The sequence below is a fragment of the Rhamphochromis longiceps genome, linkage group LG2 (assembly GCF_057381845.1).
Source record: "Rhamphochromis longiceps isolate RC_006_pf linkage group LG2, R_longiceps_female_GT1.1, whole genome shotgun sequence".
In the NCBI taxonomy this organism is placed as follows: domain Eukaryota; kingdom Metazoa; phylum Chordata; class Actinopteri; order Cichliformes; family Cichlidae; genus Rhamphochromis; species Rhamphochromis longiceps.
This window is the reverse complement of record NC_140558.1, coordinates 37,876,761-37,903,551: the sequence shown is the minus strand read 5'-3', so window position 1 is coordinate 37,903,551 and position 26,791 is coordinate 37,876,761. Positions and strand designations below refer to the sequence as shown.

General features: G+C 43.1%; 2 protein-coding genes across 3 annotated transcripts in view; one reads left to right on the top strand and one right to left on the bottom strand.

Moving 5' to 3' along the window:
* mrpl11 (mitochondrial ribosomal protein L11) overlaps nt 1-6,232 on the top strand; it is a 65,020-nt gene extending 58,788 nt beyond the window's left edge. Inside the window, exons 5-6 of the mRNA XM_085427275.1 lie at nt 103-262; nt 6,010-6,232. Coding sequence (XP_085283401.1) covers nt 103-262; nt 6,010-6,124 — 275 coding nt within the window. The 3' untranslated portion in view covers nt 6,125-6,232. The remainder of the gene's footprint in view (nt 1-102; nt 263-6,009) is intronic.
* A 5,089-nt stretch (nt 6,233-11,321) lies between these two features.
* On the bottom strand, nt 11,322-15,277 carry npas4a (neuronal PAS domain protein 4a). 2 transcript variants are annotated; one of them, XM_085382821.1, is made up of 8 exons: nt 15,103-15,277; nt 14,489-14,652; nt 14,296-14,398; nt 13,894-14,203; nt 13,656-13,765; nt 13,359-13,494; nt 11,474-13,239; nt 11,322-11,350 (listed from the first exon to the last, which is right to left on the bottom strand). In XM_085382821.1, the coding sequence occupies exons 1-8, from the start codon at nt 15,275-15,277 to the stop codon at nt 11,322-11,324; spliced, it is 2,793 nt and encodes a 930-aa protein (XP_085238947.1). The 2 variants fall into 2 exon arrangements, with proteins under 2 accessions (XP_085238947.1, XP_085238953.1); XM_085382827.1 differs by having other exon boundaries at nt 14,489-14,649.
* Nucleotides 15,278-26,791: the final 11,514 nt, after the last annotated feature.

Here is a 26,791-nt window from a genome sequence, read left to right as displayed (position 1 = left end):
ATTTCCAACTCGCTTTGCCCTCCTTCAACCTTTCTTGATACATGTAGTGAATTTTATATTGTTTTATTTATGCTTCGCCCTCTGTTTTGTGTGTGCGTCAAGGTCACGAGACGGCGGGGATGGTGTCCGTCAGAGCAGTGTATGAAATCGCACAGGTGAAAGCTCAGGACGAGTGCTTCAAAATGAGGAACGCCTCCCTTGAGACGGTTGTGAAAAGCATCATCGGCTCAGCTCGCTCCCTGGGCATTAAGGTTGTCAACAAGTAAGTACCAATTCTGTACTTGGTGTACTTCTAATCTCATTTTATTGAGCTATCGGGAAGCACAAATCAAATGTTTCAGTGCAGTGAAAGAATCCCAACAAGTGTTAGGCTGAACAAGAGTGAGAGTACCAGATGGAGAAAAGCAGGCAGGGGAATTTAAGTCTTCATCCGAGCTTTTCAGTTCTGGGAATTCAACTGCCCACAGTTTGCTGTGAGGTGAAAAACTTCTGAAAACATATGAAGAAAAGCTGTTGACATAGTGGGGTGAAATGCATCCAGAGTACTGATCCTTTCTTGCTAGATTCCTCCAAACTTCCTCCTGTTAGGATCCAGTGCAAACCCACTGATGCACGGCAAACTGAACGCAGGATAATGTAGAAGGGAATTAAAAAGATCAGCAGTTTTTCAACAACACCGAATCTAGGTTTTTCAGACAGGATCAGACTGATATCCTTATCCTTATTTCATTTCATTTCATTTCATTTATTTATTTATTTATTTTTGCCGTAAACAGACACAGAGCAGTGAACAAACAAGAGTGTGCCAGATGGTAATACATACGGAGTATTGACATTATGAAAACAGAAAATAACCAAAATATATAAGAAGGACTCCGTACACTGTTGGGTTAAGAAATAAGTAAAGCTCATTGCTTGTGAGAGGTAATATATCAAGAACAGGCCCCCACATCCTATTAAATCTACCCTGAGTATTTGGTTTACACACAGGTAATTCTTCTATTTGTATAACAAATAACATCTCCAGTGTGCAAAGGTGGGTGAAGAAGAAAAGAATCAGTTTATTGGCAACCAGCATTCACAGAAGCAGAGCGATCTGGATATGAAAGTTAAAAGGTTTCTACAGAGCATCCAGAAATTTCCAGTATGTTGTTGGGTTTAATGTCTTTGGACAAGGCGGATGACAAACACTGGAAAATTTCTATTCAATACTCGCATAACGTCAGGCAGAACCAAGGAAGATGTGCGAGGACCCCCTCAGTGAGGCGACATTGGTCACACTGTGAGGACACAGATGGAAAAGATGGAAAGCTGGGTTTTGTTTCAGAGTAATACAACCTGTGCATCACCCTGCACTAAATCAATCTGTAGCTCACATTAACTTATGAATAAAGAACATTGCCTTTTCCCAAAACAGTTGGCTGACAGTTGTGTGTTTGTGACCTTGGCCCAGTATAAAAGCTGAAGAGACAGCAGTGAAAAAGCAATCAGCAATCTGAAATCGGGTGTTTGCAACCTGGAGAGAACAGGAAACACTGTTTTATAAGTAGGAAATGTTTCCTTACCGCAGTGTCCGAATTGAAGAAAAGTCTGCATTCCTTCTAAACTTTACTTTTTTAGACAGTTTTGCCTTTATTGGACAGTGAAGATCAAAGGAAGGTGGGAGAAAGAGCAGGGGATACATGCAGCAAAGGGTCGAGGGCTGGACTCAAACCCGGCCAAGAGGCATGTGGTCGCCTACTCACCCAGTGAGCTAAACTCGTGCTCAACCTTCAGTCTTTCTAATGACCTGAAGGGAATGATTCATCTGTTTGGAGAAACTAATTTAGATTACATAGCAGACTATGAGAAAATAACCCTATTACTTATTAGGATGGGGTTTTTTTTTGGGGGGGGGGGGGGGGGGGAGTTTGTTAGCATCCACGTTATAAAAGACAACAGCAGCCAACACGACAGTCCAACAGCCAGTCAAACATTGTAACATATGGGGGTATAGAGAAAGGCAGAAATGTGCAGTTAAGCAGGATTTCAGCAACATCATGCTGTCTTGTAAGACAAACCAAGCCGCTACAATAACACAATCAAAGACCCAATGAAACGGTTTTCCTTCCAATTTGAAGTGCATTCTTGTCGCTACATTTTCAGACTCTAACAAAACGGCCTCAGCATCCGTTCACTTATCACGGTAGATATTCATCCGTCCTCTCAGTCGACCGCCACTCATCATACTCCTGAGATTCAAACAACTGAAGCAGCGCTCAGTGCTGGCAGTAGATGTGGACAGAGGTCACTAATGGAAGGCCTCCATGGTTCAGACTCCACATCATAACACTATCAGCGGTAACTTTTGCAGACTCTAAACATAATCCTAACGGCTTAATACAGTTTGTTTTTTGTTTTCCAAAAACCCAGAGAACAAAAAGTTCCTTCTAAGCTGCTTGTTTGCCTTCTAACACCCAGAACACATGAAGTCCAACATTATATGCAGTTACATTAAGACCAGACAACGTTCGCACATGTTTGCATCCCAACATTTGTGAAAAGATGCAGCTAAAGATATAAACCCAGAGAGAGGTTCTGATTTTGTTAAAATTGTGTTTATGAGATGATTAAAAAAATAACTCGCAGGATACTCCAAACTTGATTTTATAGCTTAGTACATTAATGCAAGAAATTTATCGTTTTAATCAAGAGTTTGAATTTTTATTTAATGCTCCATGTAAATTTAAAGTCCCATTGTGGAGGAAAACAGACGATGAAGCGAAATGTGCTCTGCCGCTCGCTTACCTGGTGATTGACAGGTTGCTGCTGGATGAGTCTGCGGTTTCCTCGGGTTCTCAGTTAGATTCATCCCTCACGTTTGACGTCTGGACTCATTAAAAACAAAGATGCTCAGCTCAAGGCTTCAAAACCAGTGTTCAAACACCAGTGGGTAATGTCAAGGTGGACATCATTTTATAGAGTCTGTGGATGCTGTAAATGTGGCCACTGGATGCCAGACTGACTCTGTCAGACACACAGAGACAGCAGACATTGTGAACATTGTTTGCAGTGGCTCCAAACAGCCACCGTAGGGTTGTTTTTGGAGTGCTTTTGATTGGCTATTAGACATACTGAAACCCAACACCTGAGACCTTCTTGCAGTGCGAGGTGAGTCATTGCACGGACCTGTAAAAGCCCCTAGTCCTTTAATAATGAGTATCGAGCTAATGCAGCTGCACATTACACAATTAGACTTCATTAAGACAAATTAGAAAAATGTGCAGAAACAGCCTGCTAATATGCTAAAATGTTAAAAACTATAAATCGAGCAGGGTTCCAGGGTTATCATTTGAATACTTAACACTGTTATACAATATCTACAACCAGTGTATCACATCACACCTGGCATTCAGTGCTGAACTATGATCTTTTATTCTGAATGTTTGTGACTGACGTGATTTGGCTGCTGCTACGATGAAAAAGTATTTGCCCCCTTTCTGGTTTCTTAGGTTTTTGCATATCTGTCCCAAATACATATTTCAGATCATCAAACTAATTTTAATATCAGACAAAGATAACCTGAGTAAATGCATTTTTTAAATGATGATTGCTAAATCTAAACCTGGTGTGAAAAAAACAACTTCTTTCTTCTTTGCTAACTCATTAGTTAATTGTGATTAACCAATTTGTTGTTGTTTTAGAGAGCTGGGTTCACTTTCACCTGCCACACTCAGGACTGATTACTACCAGATTTTTTTTTAATAAAGAAACCACTTAAATAGAACCTGTCTGACAAAGTGAAGGAGGCTAAAAAATCTCAAAAAGAAACATATCATGTCACAATTTAAAGAAACTCAAGCAAAGTCTTTGACACCTGTCAGTCTGGAAAGGGGTACAAAGTCATTTCTAAGGTCTTGATACTCCAGTGAACCACAGTGTGAGATCCATTATCCACAAATGAAAAAACCCCAGAACAGTTATGAACCTTCACAGGAGCAGTGACCTACCAAAATTACTCCAGGAGATCACAAAAGAACCCAGAACAACATCTAAAGAACTGTTGTCCCAAATTGCCTCAGTTAAGGTCAGAGTTCATGATTCAACAATAAGGAAGAGACTTGATTTCCATGGGAGAGGTCCAAGGAGAAAACCACTGCTGACCAAAAAAAGAGCACAAAGGCTTATCATTGCCAAAAAGCATCCTCATGATCCCAACGACTTTTGGGAAATTATTCCTTTCCCAAAAGTTGAACTTTGAAGATTTGTTACATTTGGCATAAAACTGAGTTCACGAAAAGAACTTCATACCAACAGTCATGGTGGTCGTAGTGTAATGGTATGGGGCTGCTTTGCTGCTTCATGACCTGGAATTCTTGTTGTAAATTCCAGAAATGTGAATTCTGCAGAAAATCTTCAAGGAGAATGTGCAGGCATTACACGGTTACACAGCAGGAAATTATCAGCAAGTCCACCTCTGGATGGCAATAACATAAAATGACTTAGGGCCTAGCCAAAGTCTGGACTTAAATCCAACTGAGGTGCTTTAGTATGAGCTTAAACACACTGCCCGTGCCCAACGACGCTACAGTGTGGCTGAATTAAAACAATTCCGGAAAGAAGAGTGACCCATTGTAGGACATCACTAACACTTGATGGCAGTTCTTGCTACCAAGGGCGGCACAACCAGTTATTGGGTTGTGCCACCCAAGCTGTCTTCTTCCTCATGGAAGTAAAGAGTCGATGTTAAAAGAAAGTGAATTTTCTTGCTGTAAACTACATGGTTAGGGCGGTAGCAGTTCATTTTTAACCGCAAAGGTGTTTCCATAGTGAAAAATGTGAAACCCAAATGTTTGAGTGAAAAAAGAGGCACAATCTGGTGTGATAGTTAAATCAATTACATTTTGTTTTCTGTTTAAATTCTAATTACAAATTCACTGCTTAAGGAAAACAAATAGCGTTAGTAGTTTACAGTACAAAGAGAAACATGTTAAAACGCTCAGTTTTTGCTCCAGGTGTTAAAGGGTTAACTTGCAAATTGGGTTCTGAGTGTGTATTATGATTACACTATGAAAGCAAAATATGCTCAAAGTCAGTATGCATACCAGAAACCCTTGATTTTCCAATGTGCTCTTAATGGGCTCACCCACAATGTAGTTCAGAGAGGCGGTGGAGGAGCTGCCCACAGCTGCGGGGGGAAAAAAAGAGAAGTGTGGACGGTCATTAAAAAGCTCCGCAAACAAGCCTGAAAACACAAAATAACTAGTAGACCTTTGGAGAGAAGTGATTTGTTTCCTGTGTGGGATGAAAGTTTGATTCCAAGGCTGCAGAGGTTTCTGTTAGAATAAAACGACTAAACGTGTTTTTTTTTCCATATACTGACTGCAAACGCAGCATGCCGAAGCACGGCGTGTCGTTTATAGTGACTGTAGAGGTAGTATATAGTGCCAAATCAGAGAAAAAATGGGATGTTATGAGTTTGTACGTGTTGCTTTGGATTGCTTTTAGACGAAGCGACACAAACCTGTTCGCTTTGCGTTTCTTTTTATCCTTCAAGATCTTTATCATTTATGACGTGCACAGCATTTCATGTATATTTTTTTTTATAACGTAGTTTAGTATTCAGGCTCTATCATCTGCTTCTGCCGCTTCCATTTCTACTTCAGCTAATAGTGCTGTATTTTTCCCAGAATCAGTTTCTCCCCCTTGCTTAGAACCTAACTTGTCTCGTGGCTGCAGTGCATTTTGATTTATTGGGAGTACTGTCAGTGAAGAAATTGGTATCTCTGCCTTTTTGTACAATGAAATTTTCCCTGGATGGGTTGCTGAACACTGCTGCATTGTGGTGAGCCCCGAGAGAAGTCGGTGCTCTTTCATTCAGGGGACTGAAAACAAAAAGGGGTTTGGAGTTAATGTTGCAGATAGCTGAAGGATTTCTCCTGTCAAGTTTAAAAAATAAGGGTGTATCTCTGTCCTCATCTCCAATCTTCCTTTTCTCTCTCTCTCTCTCTTCCTCATCCTCCTCTCCAGTCTATCAGCTGATGAGTACAAAGTCTTCCTGGAGCAGCGAGAGGAGAAGTTGAAAGCGGACGCTGTGGCAGCAGCAGCCGCTGCCGCCGAAGCTTTAGCGGGCAAGAAGAAATGAAGTCCTGTAACATCCCTGCATTTCTCTTTATATTCATTTTATACATTCATGCAAAAACACTGTTAATGTGTGTGTGTCTGAACTTAATAAACACAACGTGTTACACGACACCCTTTCCTTGTCTTTCTGATATTAAAACTTCCCTTTAATGGCATACAGCTTAATTTAAGCGTTTACATCGCCTACATTTCAGCAACAACACCCAGTTAGATTTTAAAAATATTTACGAGCCCGCGTGATTAATTTCCTTCCAGCTCATCTAATGAAAATGTAATTTCTCTGTCATGGAAGGATTTGTATATTCAGTCTCTTTGATGTTATTATCTATTATTAACACTTCTGGAGGCAGTTTGGGTATTTGACAGGTTGTGCATATGGTTTCCTGCGCATTTCAAATGTTTTTCTATCTATCAGGGATCTGAGGGGTTCAGCACATTAATTATTGCACAAATCACAGGGACCTCGGGCGGTGAGAGAATTATTGACTTTCAGACGAATCTTATCGTTCTTCAAACTTCTGTTGTTCAAATTAATGACTTTTAACTCCTTAAACTTTGTTTAAATGTGTTTGGTCTGCCAGTGCTGACACAGCTCGTTAGGTGTAACTGTCAGTCAAATAATTTGAGTAAAAATTATAATTATTCAGCTCGTAAAATATGAGGAATACTTTCGTTTATCTGTACTTATTTGTCGACTACTGTGTTGTTGAACTGCTCATGGAACATAACAGGCAATTTAAAGTTAAGACCTTTTACTTTGATTTTTTATTTTTATTTTTTGCTTATTTATGATGTTTTAAAACCCTAAATTATTACTTTACTTTATCCTCATTTTTATTCTATCAAATCAAGATAAACTAGCATAACTCTCAGGAATCTCTAGGGCAGGGGTCCCCAATCCCAGTCCACGGGGGCCGGTGTCCCTGCAGGTTTTAGATGCGTCCTTGATCCATCACAGCTGATTTAAATGGATAAATTACCTCCTCAACATGTCTTGAAGTTCTCCAGAGGCCTGGTAATGAACTAATCATGTGATTCAGGTGTGTTGACCCAGGGTGAGATCTAAAACCTGCAGGGACACCGGCCCTCGTGGACTGGGATTGGGGACCCCTGCTCTAAGGTTTACAGAGTGTGGTCTGAAAAACTGAAAATATTAAGTGAGCAGCAGTTCTCTGGTTGATGCCTCCTTGATGCCAGAGGTCAGACTGCTTCTAACTGATAAGAAGGGGACAGAAACTTAAATAACTGCTCACTACAACTAAGGTATGTAGCCTCTTAGAATGCACGACATGCTGAACCTTGAAGCAGATGGGCCTCAGCAGCAGAAGACCACACCGGGCGCCACTTCAGTCAGATACGAACAGGACACTGAGGCTACAATTTGGATGGCCTCACCAAAACTTGGACAAAAGACTGAGCACGTTGCCTGATCTGATGAGTCTGCTGTCACGTTCAGATGGTGGGATCAGAATTTGGCAAAGACAGAATGAAAGCCTTGCATCATCCTGCCGTCCTCCCTCACATCAACGGTTCTGGCTGCTGTAATCGTGCGGAGGATATTTTCTTGCCTCACTTTGGACCCCTTAATACTGAGTGGCGTTAGCACTAACAGCCTACCTGAGTATTGTTCCTGAACCTTTATGACCACAGGGGTACACTGTAGCTGTATTTGGAGACTAGCAATTGTTGTTGTTTTTTTGTTTTGTTTTTTCAAATGTCATTATTTCATGTTTTTTGATCAAAAGCAAAAAAATAACATAATTAAAAGAATTACTAGGTATATTCTCAGGTAGAAATAAACATGGTTACTTGCAGAAATGATCAACAGTTGCAATCATTGGCTGTTGCTAGAAGAGGAGTAATTGCTTGTTTATGTATTTTTTTTTATACGTGAATTTTGCACACACTGATCACCGATGAGGTGATAATAATTAGAGCAACTCCATATCATGCAATGCTGAATGGTTCTAATTGGGTTCTGGGATTAATATTGATATTATTTTAACAAATAACCACATTTCTCCAAAAAGCCCTCCACTGAGGCTGAGACCTCCCTCTGCTCTGCTATGGTGACTCTGAAAATATCTCCACCAAGAAGCAGTGGAGATGATGTGGATCTAGATTCCTAACTTCCCAGGTCGACTCCCAATCTAATATATGATGAACTAGGCTGATCGGTGGAGGCCCCACCCTCCAACCCACAACAGCCTATTGCTGGCAGTCCCAAACACCACAGATTCCCCCAGGTGACATCTCTCTTTGCTCAACGCGATAATAATAACAAGTTTTTAATGTTGTGGCTCATCAGTGTATATCACAAAGATATTGGTATCCAAGTATACTCTTTAATCTGTGATAATGCAATAATAAGACCACCCTTATCATCCAGTTTCACATTAGCTGTGTCTATACTCCAGGTTAAACAGTGGAGATTGGATCTTAGTTGCACCTGGAATTTGATTTGGTTAATTTAGCTTGAAATATAAAACAGTTCTCTCCTCATTAGCTCTTTTCTCGCATGGCTTCATCCACAGCGTATACTGTACTACACAGCATGCTCCTCTTGTTGCAGTGCTTGTCTTTGCCAGGAGATAGCAGCAGTTAGCTTTGCTGTACTCCCTCCACTCACCTCCATCATCAACACTGCAGCAGGTACTAGTGGAACAAAATGTTCACTTGCAGAGAAAGGGTGGATGTTTAAGCCTGTGCTTCAACGTGTACATTAAAGGCTTATTTTTTCTGCTTCGTGGCACTGATAGTGAGACCTGAAAGGAAAAGATCCATCCATCCATATTCACTTATATAAATAATCATATATGTATTATGATTTAAAGAAAGCAGCAAATGGATGTTTGCATGTTTGTTATTTTTCAGTTTTGTCATATCTGGTTATGTCCATTTTTTCCACTGTGTGACAGTTTGTCCCATATCCCTCCGTACTGTACCTCTAATTTTAGCCTCTGCTCACTCCTTCTTTGTCTCCCCTCTCTCTCCAGCCCTCCCCTCTCTGATCCTTCAGAATAGAAGCTGAGAATAGATGGGAGGCTGTTTCAGTCAGAGCACTTGAGCAGGAATGCCTATATATGGAGTCTTACACCACGCTGACAGAGTTGCAGGTACATCAGTGAATGTGGGCTACTGTGATTTATAAAGAGGGGTGGCGGGGGGGTCATATGCCTACTATTATGTGTGTGTGCGTGTGCATCATCATAAGTGGGAGGCCAACCGTGTGTGCCAGCGTGCATGCAAAAACCTCGATGCCAAGTGTGTGCGTCAGTGTGAGTCAGATAGTGTCTCATTCTGTCTCGTCATGTGTGTGCGTCAGTGCTGTTGCTGAGCGAAACTCGCTCCAGGGGAAGAAATGGAGGAGAGCGAAAGGGGGGAGGGAGGAGAAGAGGCAGGGATGGTGGGATGATGATGGTGATGATGATGATGATGATGTGGCTGAGGGAGGAACAGGGGGGCTTGACTATGACGACACAAGTGCATCAGCAGCATTAAGTGCACTTTATTATAAATGCATTTGTATGACAACCAAATACACTTATAAGCATCACAATAGAACACTGGTCCACAATGTCCATACTGCAGTAAGTAAGATGTTTAGAATATATTCCATCTTATGCAATAAAAATCTTTTTCTTATATGTACAGACCAATAACTGTTTCATACAAATGTACAAATGTGTACAACCTTTCTGAAAAGAACATATGCCTACATCCACAGATATAATGCATATGCATTAACATCTTTTTTGTTTTTGTTTTCAAATATCACACATACAATTATATAATTTTACACATGTATAGTAACTTAGCCTTTAATAGCTAGAACGTAGGAATCAATCCTTTACTTGACCGTAGACAACTCTACGTGAGCATGTCGACACCATGGGAATTGTACCATTCTCAACCCGTGTCGCTTGGTAACTGAATAGAAATAGCACCCCGTCCGTATTTTTATTTTTTAAAACAAAACTTTTGTATTCTAACCCCTCTCAAAAAAGAAGAATCGCTCATTCACATAGTCAATTGTGCCTCACTGCACCGCGCTCCAGTGGAGCAACGATGCAACTGTCCATGTTGAATGGACATGATAAAGAGTTCAGAGTTCAGCAGGTCAGGGCCATTTCAGGCACACAGGAGCCGCTATAAGCTGCCAGCATTTCAAATATTGATGCTGCAAGAATATCCAGCTGACTGCCATCAGGCCAGGAAGGACCTGAAGAGCCCACATTCAGAGTCTAATATACAGTACAAAGTAGCAGTGGATTTGTGGCATGATCAGAGCCCCGGCAAACTTCCAGACAATCTCTTGTTTGGTGTTGCATCTCATAAAGCAATGGGACACCGGCAACAATACTGAGATCTTCACATGCCAGGATCTCCTCACATGTTTTCTTTTTTTTTTCCTTTTTTTTTTTCTTGTTTGCACATCACATTGATACACAAGATTTTAGATGGAGAGATAAATATGAAATGTTAAAGGTCTGAAGTCGCAAACTCAAAGCTCAAAGTATCTCAGGTTTTGTTGAATATGTTTGGAGATTTGTTGTCGCCTTGAAGGTTGTGAGGAACAGCTGTCTTCCAGGTTTGAAGACTGGAAAGAAGATTTCAGACAGTTTTTCGGTGAACTGACAGTGTTCATCCTAAAGGATTTAAAGAAATTGTAAACATTTGACTTTCAATACGTTTGAGGTTTGGGTTTGCGTTGCTGCATGTCAGGCAAAAGTCCTCTAGATCATCTGTCCTTTGAAATAACAAGAAATGTATTGTTCTGGGGGTTTTTTTCCCATTTTTTGTTCACAACAGATTTTTCACTACGAGTGAATACAAATGCGCATCTGGAAGTTATACAGCGCTTCAGAGAGGTGTCTCTGCCTGATCATATCTGAAGCTCATGTAACAGAGAAGCTTGAGACACCACGTGGACTCAGAACCCAGTCAGTTATGGGTCCACGTAGTTTTGCACCATCATGTTGAAAATCGCACCAGTTTTGTTGTAGTATACAGATAAATGACTGAACAAAAATATAAAGCCAATCTTTGTTCTTCGGAGACATGTAGGAGTTAAAGTCCTTAAGTTGTATATACATTATGTATATTTATACACTTAAATATTTTTTACTTTTCAGTAAAAGGATCTCCACAAAATATGACAATATGCCATACTTAATGAAGTAAGTCACAGACTTATTTTAGAACGGAGGAACACTTCCACTCCCATCTGAAAGACAGAAAAGAGAAAAGAGAGAAAGACACAATCAGTGGGGCATTTTCATTTGTGTTTTGTCTTATTAAACGAATCTGAGATTTTACAAAAGAGCAAAGGAGAGGGAAAGCTTCTTACCTTTGTGGAAGCACTGTGGCGATGGATGACATTGGAGTTGATACAACTCAGGTTGTTGCCCTAAGCCAGGGGCGATCGAGGCACCTGCCCCAAACATGGGTTCCAGGACGGCCAGTTCCTCCAGGAGGGACTGAGTGCAAGACACGGCGGGCGTGGGCGAGGCGATGGGTGTGGAGGTGGTGGGGCTGGGGGAGGCAGTGAGGATAAGGGGAGGGGAAGCTGGGATGGAGGAGCAAGAGGACACAGGAGATGACACCACCTCGATCTCCATTGCTTCCTCCGCTAGCCCCTCCCCTTCCGCCTTCACCCCGGCCTCAGCAGCCACAGTCGCCCCGCACCCAGCCATGGAGTTACATTGCGCCGATTGGACGCTACAGACATGGCCCACTCCCTCAAACTGGGAGGGTTGGCGCCAACATACTGGGGTTTGAGGAGATGTTGGGCTCGAGGGATTGGGCATAGGGGAGGTCAAGGGGGAAGAGAGGCCAGGTGACTGGGAAGGAGCAAATTCATCTTGGAGGAGGGCTTCTAGGATGCTCTCTTCAAACAGAGAATCATCATCGTCGAGGAAGATGGGGATGTCCAGACCTCTCCACGCTTTGATGGGATAAAACTCTTTCAGCATGTGGACTGAATCAGCAGTTTCAATGGCTGGAGACAGGAAGGGGGAGGGAGGGGAGGAGGATGGTGATACAGAGGGAGGAGACAGTTTTGACAAGAGTGGATCCAGGTAGAATCCCTCTGCCAGGGAGCTGATGTGTTGAGCTAGAAGGGATATTTCCGCCCTTTCCTTCTCCCTCTCAAGGGAGAAAAAGGAGAGGCAAGGCTGTTTACCAGGTGATGCCTCGGGAGTCAGGAGGCCTTCGGGGGGGCACTGGAGGGGCCCCAGTGGTACATCTACATACAATGGACCCCGTACCTCAGGAAGGGTCATCACTGTGCAGTCCCCATCTCCGGGGCTGTCAGGTGTTGGGGGCAATTTCTCATACAGGGAGACACTGCAGGGCTCGATGGGGAAGAGGAGTTCAGTAGATGGGGTAGGTAGTGCAAGAGGAAGTTTGGTAGAGAGGGTGGTGGGAGGAGCAGGGCTGGAGGCAGTAGTTGGCGGGGCTGTGGAGGATGCCGAGGGGGCCAAGGAGGTGGTGGCAGTGGCAGTCGTAGCGGAGGGCGGAGGAGTAGTGGTGCCTGTGGGGTCGAAACTGAAGAGGGGTTCGCCAAAAGGAAAGCTAGCCCCACCCACCTGGGGGGTGTAGGGGGGTGTGCACACAAACTCTTTAGTCTGCTGAGCTTGTGAGGTGGGCACAGGGGGGAGAGGCAGGGGGAGAACTGGCAGTGGAGGGTCGAGCTGGAAGGAAGGTGGCAGGAGAATGTTCTGGGTTAAAAAGTCTAAGTCTGCTACTGTTTCAACAGTGACTGGAGTGGGGGAGGAAGCAGCTGATGGGGTTTCGGTGGGATGCTGCTGAAAGAAGCTTTCCTCCTCCAGCGAGGAGATACTGGAGCGAGGGTCACCCTCCAGCTGCATGGCCTCGGCAGCAGAGCTCCCTGGTTCATCAGAGGAGCCCACACTGCAGCCAGCAGTGCTGAAGTCAAAGGACTGGCCGGACAGGCCGCTGCTGCCAGGAGTGAACACCTGGTCTGGGCTGGAAAGTGTTTCTGGTGACTGGAGACTTAGGCTCTCCTGCTGAGACGTCCCAGTACTCAGGACCAGGGTCAGCTGTGTCTGCTCTGAGCTGAGCTGTTGGCGCACTGACCAAGCTTCAGAGTCACTGAGAGATAAAAGGAAAACAGAGGAGACCCGAGGAGTTAGGTTGGCGGGATTTGATCACATTTACCAACTTTTTTTTTTATCTCAAAGTTGATGAGTGGTGTTTGGTTTAGTAAATACCTGATGATGTAGTTGTTGCTGCTGATGGGGATTTCACCAGGCTGCAGTTGAAGAACCATGTAGAGCCAAACCCACGACTGGTCCTGAGCCTGCACGCGCACCACCATTTCAGCTCTGCCCTCTCCTCCTTCCCTCACTGTTGAAAAAGAGTGGCAGCACAAGTTGGCGTTAGTTTGTAATCCTATTAATCATCATAGTGTTTTTCAGTGTGTGGATGTGCCACAGCGCGCCAAAAGTGTGTAAGTGTGTGGGCATGTTTGGTTGTAACTGGTAAGTATGTGTGAAGAGTACACTTACATAGGCTACGGTGCTGAGCAGAGGCATGTGACAGATCCTGTGGGTGGAGGAGGCTGTACCAGGAGCGGGAGCTTAAAGCTGTCACATCAAAGCCAAGATAGGCGCTCACACTGCAGGCGGAGAGAGTGGGTGGCGATGTGTTAGCGGGATAATGTTTCACCACTTTATCTCATAAACATATTCCGGTTCACATTAAAGCAACAGGTGGGAGACGGAATGCTATTTTGTGGGAACTCACCTGTCCTGAGCTGTCTGCAGCCTCATGTCCCGGCCATGCTGTGAGTGGAAACAGGCCAGGAATAAATTGGAATCGGCCAGGGGAGGAGTGGAGGTCGATTCCCTTTCTGCCCCGGGGCTGGAACGGGTCGGGTGTGGCTCCAGAGGAGAGCAGAAACACACCCAGACGGGGTTGGAGGTCCAGTAAGACCCGGCGGCAGGAGAAGTAGAGGGGGGAGAAAGGCAGCGAGCTCGGATCAGAACCAGTTTGTTTCCGGCACTCTGCCTCCGCACGGACTTGGAGGTGTTGAAGCGACAGCGAAAGAGACGGTCTGAAGGGGAAATGAGAGCTTTATTAAGCATCACGTTTGGTTGTCAGTCTGTGTTAGGTAGAGGGGAAAAAAAGATTAAACATTTATCTTACCGGTCTCGAGTGATGTAGTCGCTGACAGATTTGTCCTCATGATAAAGTGGTCTGAGGCGTCGATGATATCATACACACTGTCTCCCTGTGCCACAAGATCCACCTGAGAAAGAAACACACACAGCCACGTTAGTTACGAATCCCAAACTCGGGATTGCTGAACTGCTAAGGCACTGACCGTGTGTAGACTCACCATGGAGTGTCCGAGGTGCTCGGAGACGCTCTCTGACAGGTACAGAAACTTCCCTTCTCCGGTCAGCAGCATCAAAAAGCCCGGCAGCGCCTGCATCAACTCCGACAGTTCGTGAAAAGACAGAAACCCCGCGCCCTCCTCGAGACTGACACCAGCTCCTGCTTCTGGAGAAAAGGGGAAGATGGGAAGGGAGGGAAGAAAAAAACAGGGGATGATATTTGTTAATGTAGCTAATAAGAAAGAAAGAACACAATGTGACTGATCTCCGCATAGTAAACGCAGATGCCGCAGCGTGTTTCAGCACCACGGAGAGCGCCGCGGGAGCACTCAGGATGCTGAGGCATTTCAGCACCACGGACAGCGACAAAGTGCCGTTTAAACGCTGTTATCAACCTTAGTTACGATTATTTACGTTAAATCAATGAGTCACGGATTCACAGTTTACCCTCCAAATCCCATTTATATAAACACAAAAGCTCCTCGATACCACCGAAACACTTGTTGATTCCGCCACTGTGAGAGATGCAGTCAGTCTATGCAGCAGAACATGAGATTCATCAACAGGTCTATTTTATGTATATAGATAAATGTATTTTTGAAAAAATCATTCTTACCTTGAGTGAAGTAGACGGATTTTCTGGTGTACATGCAGGCCAGTGACATGATGTGCAGGTACGAAAGACGCGCTTTATCTGCATCAGATATGGGCAACAAGTCCTTCAGGTTCCGGATCTCGGCGTTGATCTGGTCCCGTCGAGCCTTGGATGCTCCCTTGGTTGAGCGGTACATTGTGGCTGCTTTGCGGCGGTGAAATATCGAAATTCCTCCTGATATAAGTTGGAGAGTTTGCGAGCGGAGTGTTGCCGTTTGAGGTCGTGCCTCGGCGGATCCCTGTCTTCGAGATCTCTTAAGAGACAGTTGGCAAAAGTGGAAAAGCTCTCAGGTATGTGATCGGACTTTCATCTCAGCTGTTTTCTTTTCCAGAGCAAGGTTTAAAACCTTCTCCCGTCCAGTCCTTGTCAGCTGTAGCTCCGCCGCAGCGTCCAGCTCGGGTGCTGGCCGTGCTGCTGGATGTCTGTCCCTCCTTTCGGAGTGCAGGTGAATCGGCGGCTATAGTAGCCGTCTCTTGCACAGAAGTCCGGAACCCGTAAATCTGGTTGGGGGACTCTGCTCGCCGGTCACTTATATAGCTTGGGACTCCGTCGGAGCAGGGGGGCTCCCAACGCACCAACACCGACGTAAAACGGAGGGAGGGGGGTGGAGAAGAAAGGAGGGGGCCATGGGGTGGATAGATATGTCTCATATCTGTGTTAGCAATGGTGAAACTCTCCCCCTCCCTCTCCCGTGCCCTCTCCTCTCGGTGACTCTTCCTCGACGTCAGCTCTTCCCTCTACTCGGTGATGACGTAGGGCTGAAATCGGGAGCTCCGGCGACGCAAAAAGCCCGATTTGGACAAAACCGAGTATGGGGCGGAGCAAGCGTAAAACGTAAACGGAGTCACCGGACTCCGGTGTATTGGAGGGGGAGGAAAAGGAGGGGGTGCAGGGAGGAGGAGGGGGGATGGGAAGACTGGGTTGAATACGAAAAGAGGTCTCTGTGTTTATATGTCTGGCACCTGAGATGGGCTATACCCGCCGATACCTGTTTGCCCCGGACCTGTGGGCAAACGGCAGGTGCTTGATGGGTGCACTTCATTTTTGACCACATTTGCTTTCGGCATCGGAAAAATGTGAGATCGAGACAAGGCTGCCGCACACCGTCTCCGTCTCCTGTTTAATGCACAGAAATGTTTTCCGAGCATATGAAGCGGCCGTCGCCGCATAAAACTGAGCAAAATCTGTTGACGGCACCGATTTAATTAGTCTGTTAGATGTGGATGTATCGCATGTTTTGCTACAAATATTTCATTTTGTTTGTTAAGATTCGAGCTTTGGCGTTTTTTCCACCATCTTTTCAATATAGGACATCCACGGAAGCGAAGTCTTTCTGTTATCCTATGTGCCTGCGTGGGGTACTCCCTGATCCTTAGATTATTATGTAGATTGATTGTTTTGTAATAAGACTGACGATATTGCTCACAGACTGCTGCAAGAACCCCCACAACCATTAATTCACACATGTGTTCAGGACTGTTTTTATACGTTATTATAACCATTTAACTGTGTGTGTGTGTGTGTGTGTGTGTGTGTGTGTGTGTGTGTGTGTGTGTGTGTGTGTGTGTGCTGGTGGGCTCATCCCTCTCTCCTCTTTGATCTGTTTAAAAGTTGCTGTGACGATCGTCGAACTCTTCAATGAAAAGTGAAGTCTTTTTAATGAATGGCACTCATGAATAATTTCAACGCACGCGCAAACGCGGGCCAATGTTGCGCAACCTGCAAACCCGGTCTCCGGTTGCACGTGAGGTAAGCAGCGCCTGTTTCTAAAAATAGACCTCACCGTTGACCGACACAAGGACTGCGAGGCGCGCCCCCGCACCCGGCTCCGATCGTCCCTATTTATAGAGGAGAGATTTCACATCTCAGTCTCCCCGGAATCGGTCTGTAGTAGATGTGCTGCAGTCGCGGAGCCGATCACAGCTGGATCTGTTTTGCCGTCCACACACATACATGCACATATACACGTTTGTATGTCTTTGTTTATCTCTGATGTTTGTGTGTGATAGACGGGAGCGGTTTGGTAAGAGGCTGGGGAGAATAATTTGGCACATCTCTCTTTACGACTATCAAAGCCACTTTTCGAAGGTGATCGAAAATCGACTTTAATATATTTAGTATATGTGTGCGTGTATGTGTGCGTTTGCTTGTATTACTCGTGTTGCGGAGACATAAATCTGTCTACAAGGTCGCACTGTAGAGACAAAAGAATAGTCCCCCATAACGCCAGTCGTTAAATTTAAGGGGGCAAGACTTTGATTATAGGGCAGCCTTAGTCATCGGGAAATTAATGTAAATCAGTGAATTGCTCTTTGAAGTGCAGTGTGTGTGTGTGTGCGCGCGCATGCGCACTGATATGTTTCATATGCATACAGAACCTGATCTGTTTTATCTTCCATTATCTAGATTGTCTATAGATCTTGAAACCACTGTTTACCCACTGCGACATTTTCCAGCCCGCAGAGGATATCTCACTGATGAATTCTCTTTTTTTTGGGACACTCAGTTGTATTTCTTTCAGCTCCTGTGTGTGTGTGTGTGTGTGTGTGTGTGTGTGTGTGTGTGTGTGTGTGTGTGTGTGTGTGTGTGTGTGTGTGTGTGTGTGTTTTTTCCCGTGCTCAGGTGCTTGTAGGTCTACCTTCTGTTATTCTTATTGGATGGCTCAGACACATCTGCTTCCTCCTCTGTAGCTGTGTTTCCATCACTGGTTCCACTTCTGTAATTTGGTGGCATCTAAGTACAGATTTTCACCTAAGGGTATGTTAAATGGACCGTTTTCCTCTAAAATTGACCCCTGTGCGTACATTTCTGTATTTGTAGACTTTTAATTTATTGTCTTTTCCCCCCAAAAGAACCCCGAAGCCATAAAAATGAGAGCTATGAGTTTGTCCTCTCTGCTGCACATCACATGGGTGAGCAGCGCCCCGAGAGCAGGGAGAAATACATCAGACAATAGTCTGTTGTTAAGGTTGTGGCCACAGTATGTCAGGAGAGTGACATCAGTTTTCCTTTCGGCTATTCTGGATGCAGCATCACACTCATTCATTAGTGCAGATCTGTCAGAGAAAGAGTAAAGGACTAAATGTGAGTCATGCTCTTTGTTTCAAGTGTGTCACATAACCTTTTGTTTGATGTGTCAAATGTCATCCAGCCAGTGATTTCTGGATTTGCTAACCTCGGCATGAACACTGAAGAAAGGTGAGTTTTAAAAAGATTAGTTAAAATGAACATGTCCTGAGGGCAACATTAAAAACTATGTTATGTGCTGTATTCAGCGTCAGTTTGGACACACGGTGAGACTTTTTTAAACTGTAGATGTGGACTTCATTCATTTTAGCTCTGAGCAACTTGAGCACATTGCCACAGTTCACACAGTCTAAATTCCTTGTTTGTGAGGAGCAGTTTTACAATTTGTACTACATCAAGATTCAATCTTATTGTCTCCACTGAGGATGTTTTGGTGTATCTATTTCTTTATTCACCGATTGATTGATTTCCACCACAGTTATACTAAAAGGTGGGCTGGCTGAGCTTTTAAGACTTTTTGTATCACTCCAGGTGCAGAATTTTGGGACTGTGTGTTCTTCAGAACAATTCTTTACTTTTACAAATTGGGGCAAAATTAAAAAAAATTTCATATCCTCACAAATACATATACTGAAATATATAAAAAAAAAACACCCTCAAATGCCTTGTTTTGATTGTTCTTAAGAAAGTACCATAAAATAATCTGGATCCTTCTGGACCCAGCGACTCAGTTCATTCATGGCATGGAGGGCATTTCTAACCAAGGTTTGCCGTCTTTCTCTGTTTGAATTTTCTAAACAACACAAGGTTTTACAAGGAAATTACAGACATAGTTTTCCTTTTTGCTAATCACAAAACGCACAAAAAAATCTCTCTAGAAATCAGTTATCACAATAAAAAACAGACAAAGAATGATGCCAGAGATATTTCTTACAAACACAAGATTATTTTTGTTGGTGGACTTTAGAAAAAGTTAAGACGCTGTGAAATGTAAATTTAAAATAAAATCTAATGGCTCTCAAGTCTCATAAACCCGCATTTTACTCACAATAGAATATAGAAAACATCAAAACTGAGAAAATTTGCCATTTTAAGTAAAACATTTATTTTATTGCATGTTGAGTTTGATGGCAGCAGCATGTCTCGAAAAAAGTGGGGTAGGGCTATGTTTACCATCGTTTTAATGACAGCCTATAAACATCTGGGAACTGAGGATACCAGCTGCTTGACTCTTGGGAGAGAAATGTTTTTCTTTTCTTGTCTAATATAAGATTCTAGCTGCTCAACAGTCCTGGGTCTTCTTTGTTTTCAGGCCAGTTCAGCACATCGACCCTCCCACTAAGAAACCATGCTGTCGTATTAGAGGCAACACATTGTGTTTTTGAAGTATGCATGGCTTTCCTTGAAAAAAATGTCACTTGGATGGGAGTGACATCCAAAGTCAATATCTTTGTCCATATAGAGTACACAGAGAACATTTCCTGAGCAGATAACAGTGTTAGGAGCTCAACCGCATCAGCAACCACTCCCTTTACTGAAAATATCACTGGTGAACGCTTTTTTGTAATCTGCATGCTTGTCCCGCTGGGATGGTAATGCTAAGGCAGCCCTTTAATAACAGAATAGGTCGTCACCTACCTTCACATCATGTCGAGCGTATTGGTGCAGCATTGGTAAACAGCATTACACTGGAAGAATACTCTAAGTGTCTCCAGCTGTAATCGAAAGCTTTCCCTCTGCTAGTGTAAAGAGGTTGTTTATTGTATTGACCCATGCCACTTTCTGAGGAAACAAGCTCTCACTTTCCTGACATTTCCCTTCAGAGTAACCACATGCTGCATCATGGCCATTTCACTTCCTCTTTGGTAATCTCATATGAAGACATTTTCTCTCTCTCTTGTCATCAGTTTGGCTCAGAAACTACACAAACCTCTCATGTTTTGGTTTCCATGAGGTAATGAATTCTGCTTTACAAAGTGCACACATTGTGGTTCTCTGAATCTTGGTGTCATCTGCTATTAGAAAGTAAAATATTCAGATTTTTCAGCATAACTACGCCTTCATTCGTCCTTCTTGTTAAAAATTCATTAAGCAGATAACACATTTAAGTCTGCTGCATCATTAACTAGCCCATAAACAAGTCTGTGGTCTGTCATTAATTACTTGTTAAAGTAATTAATGACAGACAACAATCTTTAACTACAAAAAGTTTCTATTTTTACTTTACAAAGGATGATGGAGTACACAATCACTCTGGGATGTCGATTCAACCACAAATTAATCTGATAGTGGATAATTTCATTTCTAATACCCTTTATGCTTAAAGCACCAGTCTTTGTACATCGTGTTTTTCATTTCCTTATCCACATATTCATTATGACTAACTTTTTACTAAAGCTCTTTTGTTTTTTTCTGGTTTATGAATCTCTTTTGGAGTCTAAATCATATTTTGTGAGTTTTTTGTCCCCCCCCCACCTCAGTGATGTTTTAGCTCTTCAGTAATCATCTTGGACAAGCATAGAGAAAGATAATACGGGTAAATACAAAATGCCGTCCTTATGGGTAAAAAAGCTACTAAAAACGGTTGGCTTTATGTAGAAAATCTCCACTCACATTTATCAAAAGGAGCTTCAGTGGATTATCACCCTATAGGTGTGTGTGTGTGTGTGTGTGTGTGTGTGTGTGTGTGTGTGTGTGTGTGTGTGTGTGTGTGTGTGTGTGTGTGTGTGTGTGTGTGTGTGTGTGTGTGTGTGTGTGTGTGTGTGTGTGGGAAAAGCATTTGCCCCCTCAATGGTTTCTTAGACTTTTGCCTATTTGTCACACTTAAAGGATTCAGATAACAAAATACATTTTATTTTAAATTAGACCAACATAACACCAGTAAATACAAAATGCTATTTTGATGATTGTCACGGTACTGGGCCATGAGGCCCAGGGTTTAAGTTCTAATGCTTGTTTTGTATCCACATGTGTAGTTTAATGCATCTAGTTGTTTTCTAGTTTGCAGTTTAGTCCTTGGTTTCTTAGTCCCTTTTGTCATCTCTCCCTGGTCCGTGTGTCTACCTGTCATGTTTCATGTCTCTGGTTAGGTTAAGTTCATGTTCTATCTCCATGTCTATTTCTCTGTGTTTCCTGTTTTATTTTGAAAGATTATGGTGTTCTTTGTTCATTGTAGTTAGTGTTACTCTCCCCTGTATTGTCTTTGGCTGTGTTCCAATTCAGGGTCTGCACGCTTGAAGTACGCATTTCAAGAGCGGTTACAGACTTCATAACAACTTTGTACTTGAAAGTTGTACAGCTCATTCCTTAAACATTTCTGAATGAACTTCAATCAATGATAAACCTTTTTTATTGGAAGTTAATTTAAGAGAGTTTACGTAATATTCAATTTCAATCAAAAACAAATTAAATGATGGGGTTGAGTTTTGAAATTTCCCTAATAAGATGGAGCGGCCGAAGAGTGAACTGTCAAAAGTACTGAATATGACGTCACTTATTTATGTGCGAATGTTTAATAATTAAAGTCAGTCATATATCCACAAACACAACAAGCTGAAAGTCGGTGATATATGTATATGTGTGTATGTGTGTGTGTGTGTGTGTATATATATATATATATATATATATATATATATATATATACACATACATACATGGGTTTCGTACGGTGCTATATATATATATATATATATATATATATATATATATATATATATATATATATATATATATATATAGCACCGTAGTGCTATATAGTGTGGATTCACTGATCCACACTACCAGGCTATACAGCAATGACATTGGAATGTCGTTCGGACTGGAGAAGTGTAGTCGGATGGTAACAAAGAGAGGGAAGGTAGTCAGAACTGAGGGGATTGAACTACCAGAAGGCAACATTGCAGACATAGAGGACAGTTACAAGTACCTGGGGATCCCGCAGGCGAATGGGAACCATGAAGAGGCCGCTAGAAAAGCTGCAACCACCAAGTACCTGCAGAGGGTCAGGCAAGTCCTGAGGAGTCAGCTGAATGGTAAGAACAAGATCCGGGCCATCAACACGTACGCCCTGCCCGTGATCAGGTACCCTGCTGGGGTAATAGGCTGGCCAAAGGAGGAGATAGAAGCCACTGACATAAAGACAAGAAAGCTCCTTACCATGCATGGAGGGTTTCACCCCAAGTCCAGCACCCTGAGGCTGTACGCTAAGTGGAAGGAAGGGGGCCGAGGACTGGTGAGTGTCAGCACCACAGTCCAGGATGAGACAACGAACATCCCAGAATACATTGGGAAGATGGCCCCAACTGACCGAGTGCTCAGTGAATACCTCAGGCAGCAGAAACCCAAGAAAGAGGAGGGAGACGAGGAACCATCATGGAAGGACAGGCCCCTGCACGGTATGTACCACCGGCAGATAGAGGAGGTGGCTGATATCCAGAAATCCTACCAGTGGCTGGACAAAGCTGGACTGAAAGACAGCACAGAGGCACTAATCATGGCAGCACAAGAACAAGCTCTGAGCACAAGATCCATAGAGGCTGGGGTCTATCACACCAGGCAAGACCCCAGGTGCAGGCTGTGTAAAGATGCCCCAGAGACAATCCAGCACATAACAGCAGGGTGCAAGATGCTAGCAGGCAAGGCATACATGGAACGCCATAACCAAGTGGCCGGCATAGTGTACAGGAACATCTGTGACGAGTATAACCTGGAAGTCCCGAGGTCAAAATGGGAGATGCCCCCAAGGGTGGTGGAGAATGACCGAGCTAAGATCCTGTGGGACTTCCAGATACAGACGGACAAAATGGTGGTGGCTAACCAACCGGACATAGTGGTGGTAGACAAACAGAAGAAGACGGCTGTAGTGATCGATGTAGCGGTTCCGAATGACAGCAATATCAGGAAGAAGGAACACGAGAAGCTGGAGAAATACCAAGGGCTCAGAGAAGAGCTCAGAGAAGAGCTCGAGAGGATGTGGAGGGTGAAGGTAACGGTGGTCCCCGTGGTAATCAGTTTCTAGTTTAGTTTTGCCTCAGTGCTTTCTGTTGTTTGCCACGTTAATCAGCCCAAATAAAGGCTTGCTTTTCGTTTCAAGTTCAGTACTGTCTCCTCGTCTGTGTCTGCACCTGGAACCTCACACTCCCACACACGGTCCGCCCACCGCAGACCGTGACAATGATGAATTCATTTATTTAAGGGTAGCTATCCAAACCACTCTGGCCCTCTACACTAAGGAAATTTTGTTTGACCTTTTGAGCCCTCCTCTTACACCTGGCGTAAAACTAACCCAGCATTTCATGGCGCTGTGTTTGACATGTTTGACCTTTTTCATGCAAACAATCAAACATGGTGGTGGTAGTGAGGTGTTGGACGACTTGCCGGAATTATTTATGGCAGACTATGTAAATCTAGATCTTGGACATGCATGACACCGGCGATGAAAATGTTTATATTTTGGCTATTTGTTTGTCATCAGCAGCTTCTTGATGGTTGTTGTTGCGGTTCGGAGCTATTTGTCACACAGCTAAACATCACCGGAAATTCATTTTTTGAACTTGATTGATTACATTAGCTTTTATCCAATTCAATTCTTGCCTCGTTCAGTAAATGAAATAAAAAGTCGTAATAGGTGTAATTTCCACTGTGTGAACCAGGATCTACAAGCTGCTTAATGAGAGCTACAAAAACAGAGTTACAAAGAGCCCGATAAATACAAAAAAGATGATAAACACACTTTGGTGTTTGAAGAAAAGAGGAGACAAGAAGAATAAGAAAAAAATCAAAGTAAAGAAGCCTCAGTGAAATTGAGTAGAGAGCTAATTCAAGCAGGTCACAAAGTCAAGCTCAGTCCTGGTACATGATCTGATAACTGTTGCTCTCAGTGCCAGCCCTCATATGTTTTTATGCATCCAACTCACAAATCTCATATAGGATACTCTATTAAGCTGTTTTAATCCACTGAAAACCACTCTGCAAGAAGCTTTGCAACCCTCTGTTCCAGCTTGTCCTTTTCATTCTGTGTCTGACTTTATCTCACATCTGCTCTCACTGATGTCTGCTCTTTTCTGCATTGGGTAGTATTGTTGCTGTGCTCAGGCCTATGCACATGGAAGGCTAGGGAAGTCTGAGAACAGAGTCCAGCAGCAACCGCCAACTATAAATTACAGCTGATGGGTGTAACCGTCTGGTTACATGATTCTTAAAATTCTTACTCCCAGTACCCAAGAGACCTCTAAAGGGTCAAAAACTTTGTAATACACTGTGGATCAAAACTCATCTTTTAGACAGGAAGTCTGCTCTGATGTGATACACACATGCCAAAGAGCTTTTGATCTTGCTGTAGGGAGAAAGATTAAATAAAGTATTCAAAACAGTCTTTTCTTATAAATATTCACCAACTTCTTGCCTTCGTCAGAATTATTGTGCAGTGCAATAAACAAGGAAGACAAAATGATTTATGTTTGATTTGAGGTTTTTGTGAGTTGTGTTTTAGCTGTGGTTGCAGAAGCATCTATCAGTTGGCGCACAACTGTTGTCCAGATCTACATATTACAGTTTATATTAAATTGGCTCATATCGTAGCCACTAGTTGATTCATATTAATAATAATGGATTGCATTTATATAGCGCTTTTCTAGGCACCCAAAGCGCTTCACTCTCACATTCACACACTGGTGGAGGCAGCTACAGTTGTAGCCACAGCTGCCCTGGGGCAGCCTGACAGAAGCGAGGCTGCCACATCGGCCCCTCTGGCCAACACCAGTAGGCGCCAGGTGAAGTGTCTTGCCCAAGGACACAACGACCGAGACTGTCTGAGCCGGGGCTCGAACCAGCAACCTTCCGGTTACAAGACGAACTGAGGTTGGTGAGCCTGTCACTATTCCTCTTGCATATCCATGAGGTTTACATTTTACTCAGCTGTTTGGATGGACTGCCAGGAAATTTAGCACAGACCTTAATGAACTCCTGGTTACGATCACTTTGCTCGAGTACTGTGATTGGTTCAAAATAAGGAAATGGCTGCAAAACGGCAAGCACGCTCCTGCAAAATTGTACTTTATGTTTACTGATTATTTAATCTACCCGTCTAACATTATACCTTAGAGAGTTGTTAAAAACCTGTTTCTTTAGGATTGGTGTCATGTGTTTATAGGATGGCCAGATCCCAACAAACTAAATGTGGGACTAATACATCAGCAGTAAATACTGACTGCCTCCACCATGTTTGACAAATGATCCAGATTAATTCATCTGATTAGCAAAGGAACATGAAGCTGCTTTTCAGTCAGTTATTTTATATTATTTTAAATCCTCTGATCTGTGTATAAAAATGGCTGTAATTCCTAAACAGAAATGGCAACATTTTTAGTTAAACCCCTTCAATTAACCGTAAAAGTCTGTCATTGACCAAAAATGTATTAACCCAACTGTATCTGATTGGCTAACAGTGTTGACTGTTACTCACTGACTTATTTTCCCTGAACAGAGCGCGCCCCTCACTCTGCTGTTGCACACGTGAATCTTGTTTTCTTGGTATCTGTGACCAAGCACACATCACTTTCTTCAAGATGTAGTGTTTTCAGAGATGCCTTAAAAACAAAAACAGGGCAAAAATAGCATACATCTTTATTCAGGAGCTCCCAGAACAAAAACACTCAAAGCTGTTTGTTTTTCTCCAGCCAGGAGTCTCGCAGGTACTTAAGCTGTCCCGGTGTCCCACACACTGTTTTGTCTCAAGCGCTGCTATTGTTGTGGTTGTCATGAGACTCTCTGGCATTATGAGACGAGGCTGTGTTGGTATCGCTGGTGGGTGGCTGTGGAGAGGTGGATGGATGAAGAGCAACGGGTCGAAGGGATGAATGCCTCGTCTCCCCGACAGCAAATGGACTCAAGTGAATCCAATTAGTGTGGTGTCTTTGTGCTAGAAACTTCTGTTTGTCTCGATATTCATGTGGAGGCTCATTTAGACTTAAAACCCTCTTTAGTGCAGCCACTCATCCAGCCCGCATTAACTCACATGCTCACTCGCTCATTCATTCACTCATTTCCCCTCTCTCTCACATCTTCACTCGAATGCTCATGAATTTGTTCATTAAATCACTTTTTTTACTCAGTCCTCTAATCGTGGGGGAGAAAAAAAGAGGCAATTTATCATGAAAGATATCAGTTCATCTAATCTCTGTTCATATGTGGCAAATAGATAAAACTTTGAGGAAAGGCAGAGACAAAGAGTAATTAATGTGCTGCTTTAGCATGATCAGCTAATGATCCATAATAAATGTGAACAACAGAAAATATATCTACATATTTATCACTTGTTAAGTTGATCACATGGTTTCTGGACATTTGCAGGTCTGTAAATAAACAAAAAAAAGAACAAAGTTTGATCTTTTTTTTAATCACTTTATTTGATATTTTTATAGTTACAATGTATCACATGATCTCCAAGAGTCTCCAGCTCCTTTTGACTTCACATTATTTAGCTTTACTGGGTGTTTTCATGCACTGCAAGCAGCTGTTTTCAACCAAAAAGCCATTCACTCATGTCCTGTGTCCAGAATATGGAACTGCTGTCCATGCCAGCCAGTAACCAGGTTGAAATCTTCAGCCTTGCTAACTGTTCCCA

What these genes read in the sequence shown, in the direction of transcription:
- npas4a (XM_085382821.1), bottom strand. Translation starts at nt 15,277, where the DNA reads ATGTACCGCTCAACCAAGGGAGCATCCAAGGCTCGACGGGACCAGATC. An exon ending in ATCCGTCTACTTCACTCAAG is followed by an intron (nt 14,653 to 15,102) that starts GTAAGAATGATT and finishes CCTTTTCTCCAG; the next exon opens with AAGCAGGAGCTGGTGTCAGT. An exon ending in GCCACAGTGCTTCCACAAAG is followed by an intron (nt 11,351 to 11,473) that starts GTAAGAAGCTTT and finishes TCTGTCTTTCAG; the next exon opens with ATGGGAGTGGAAGTGTTCCT.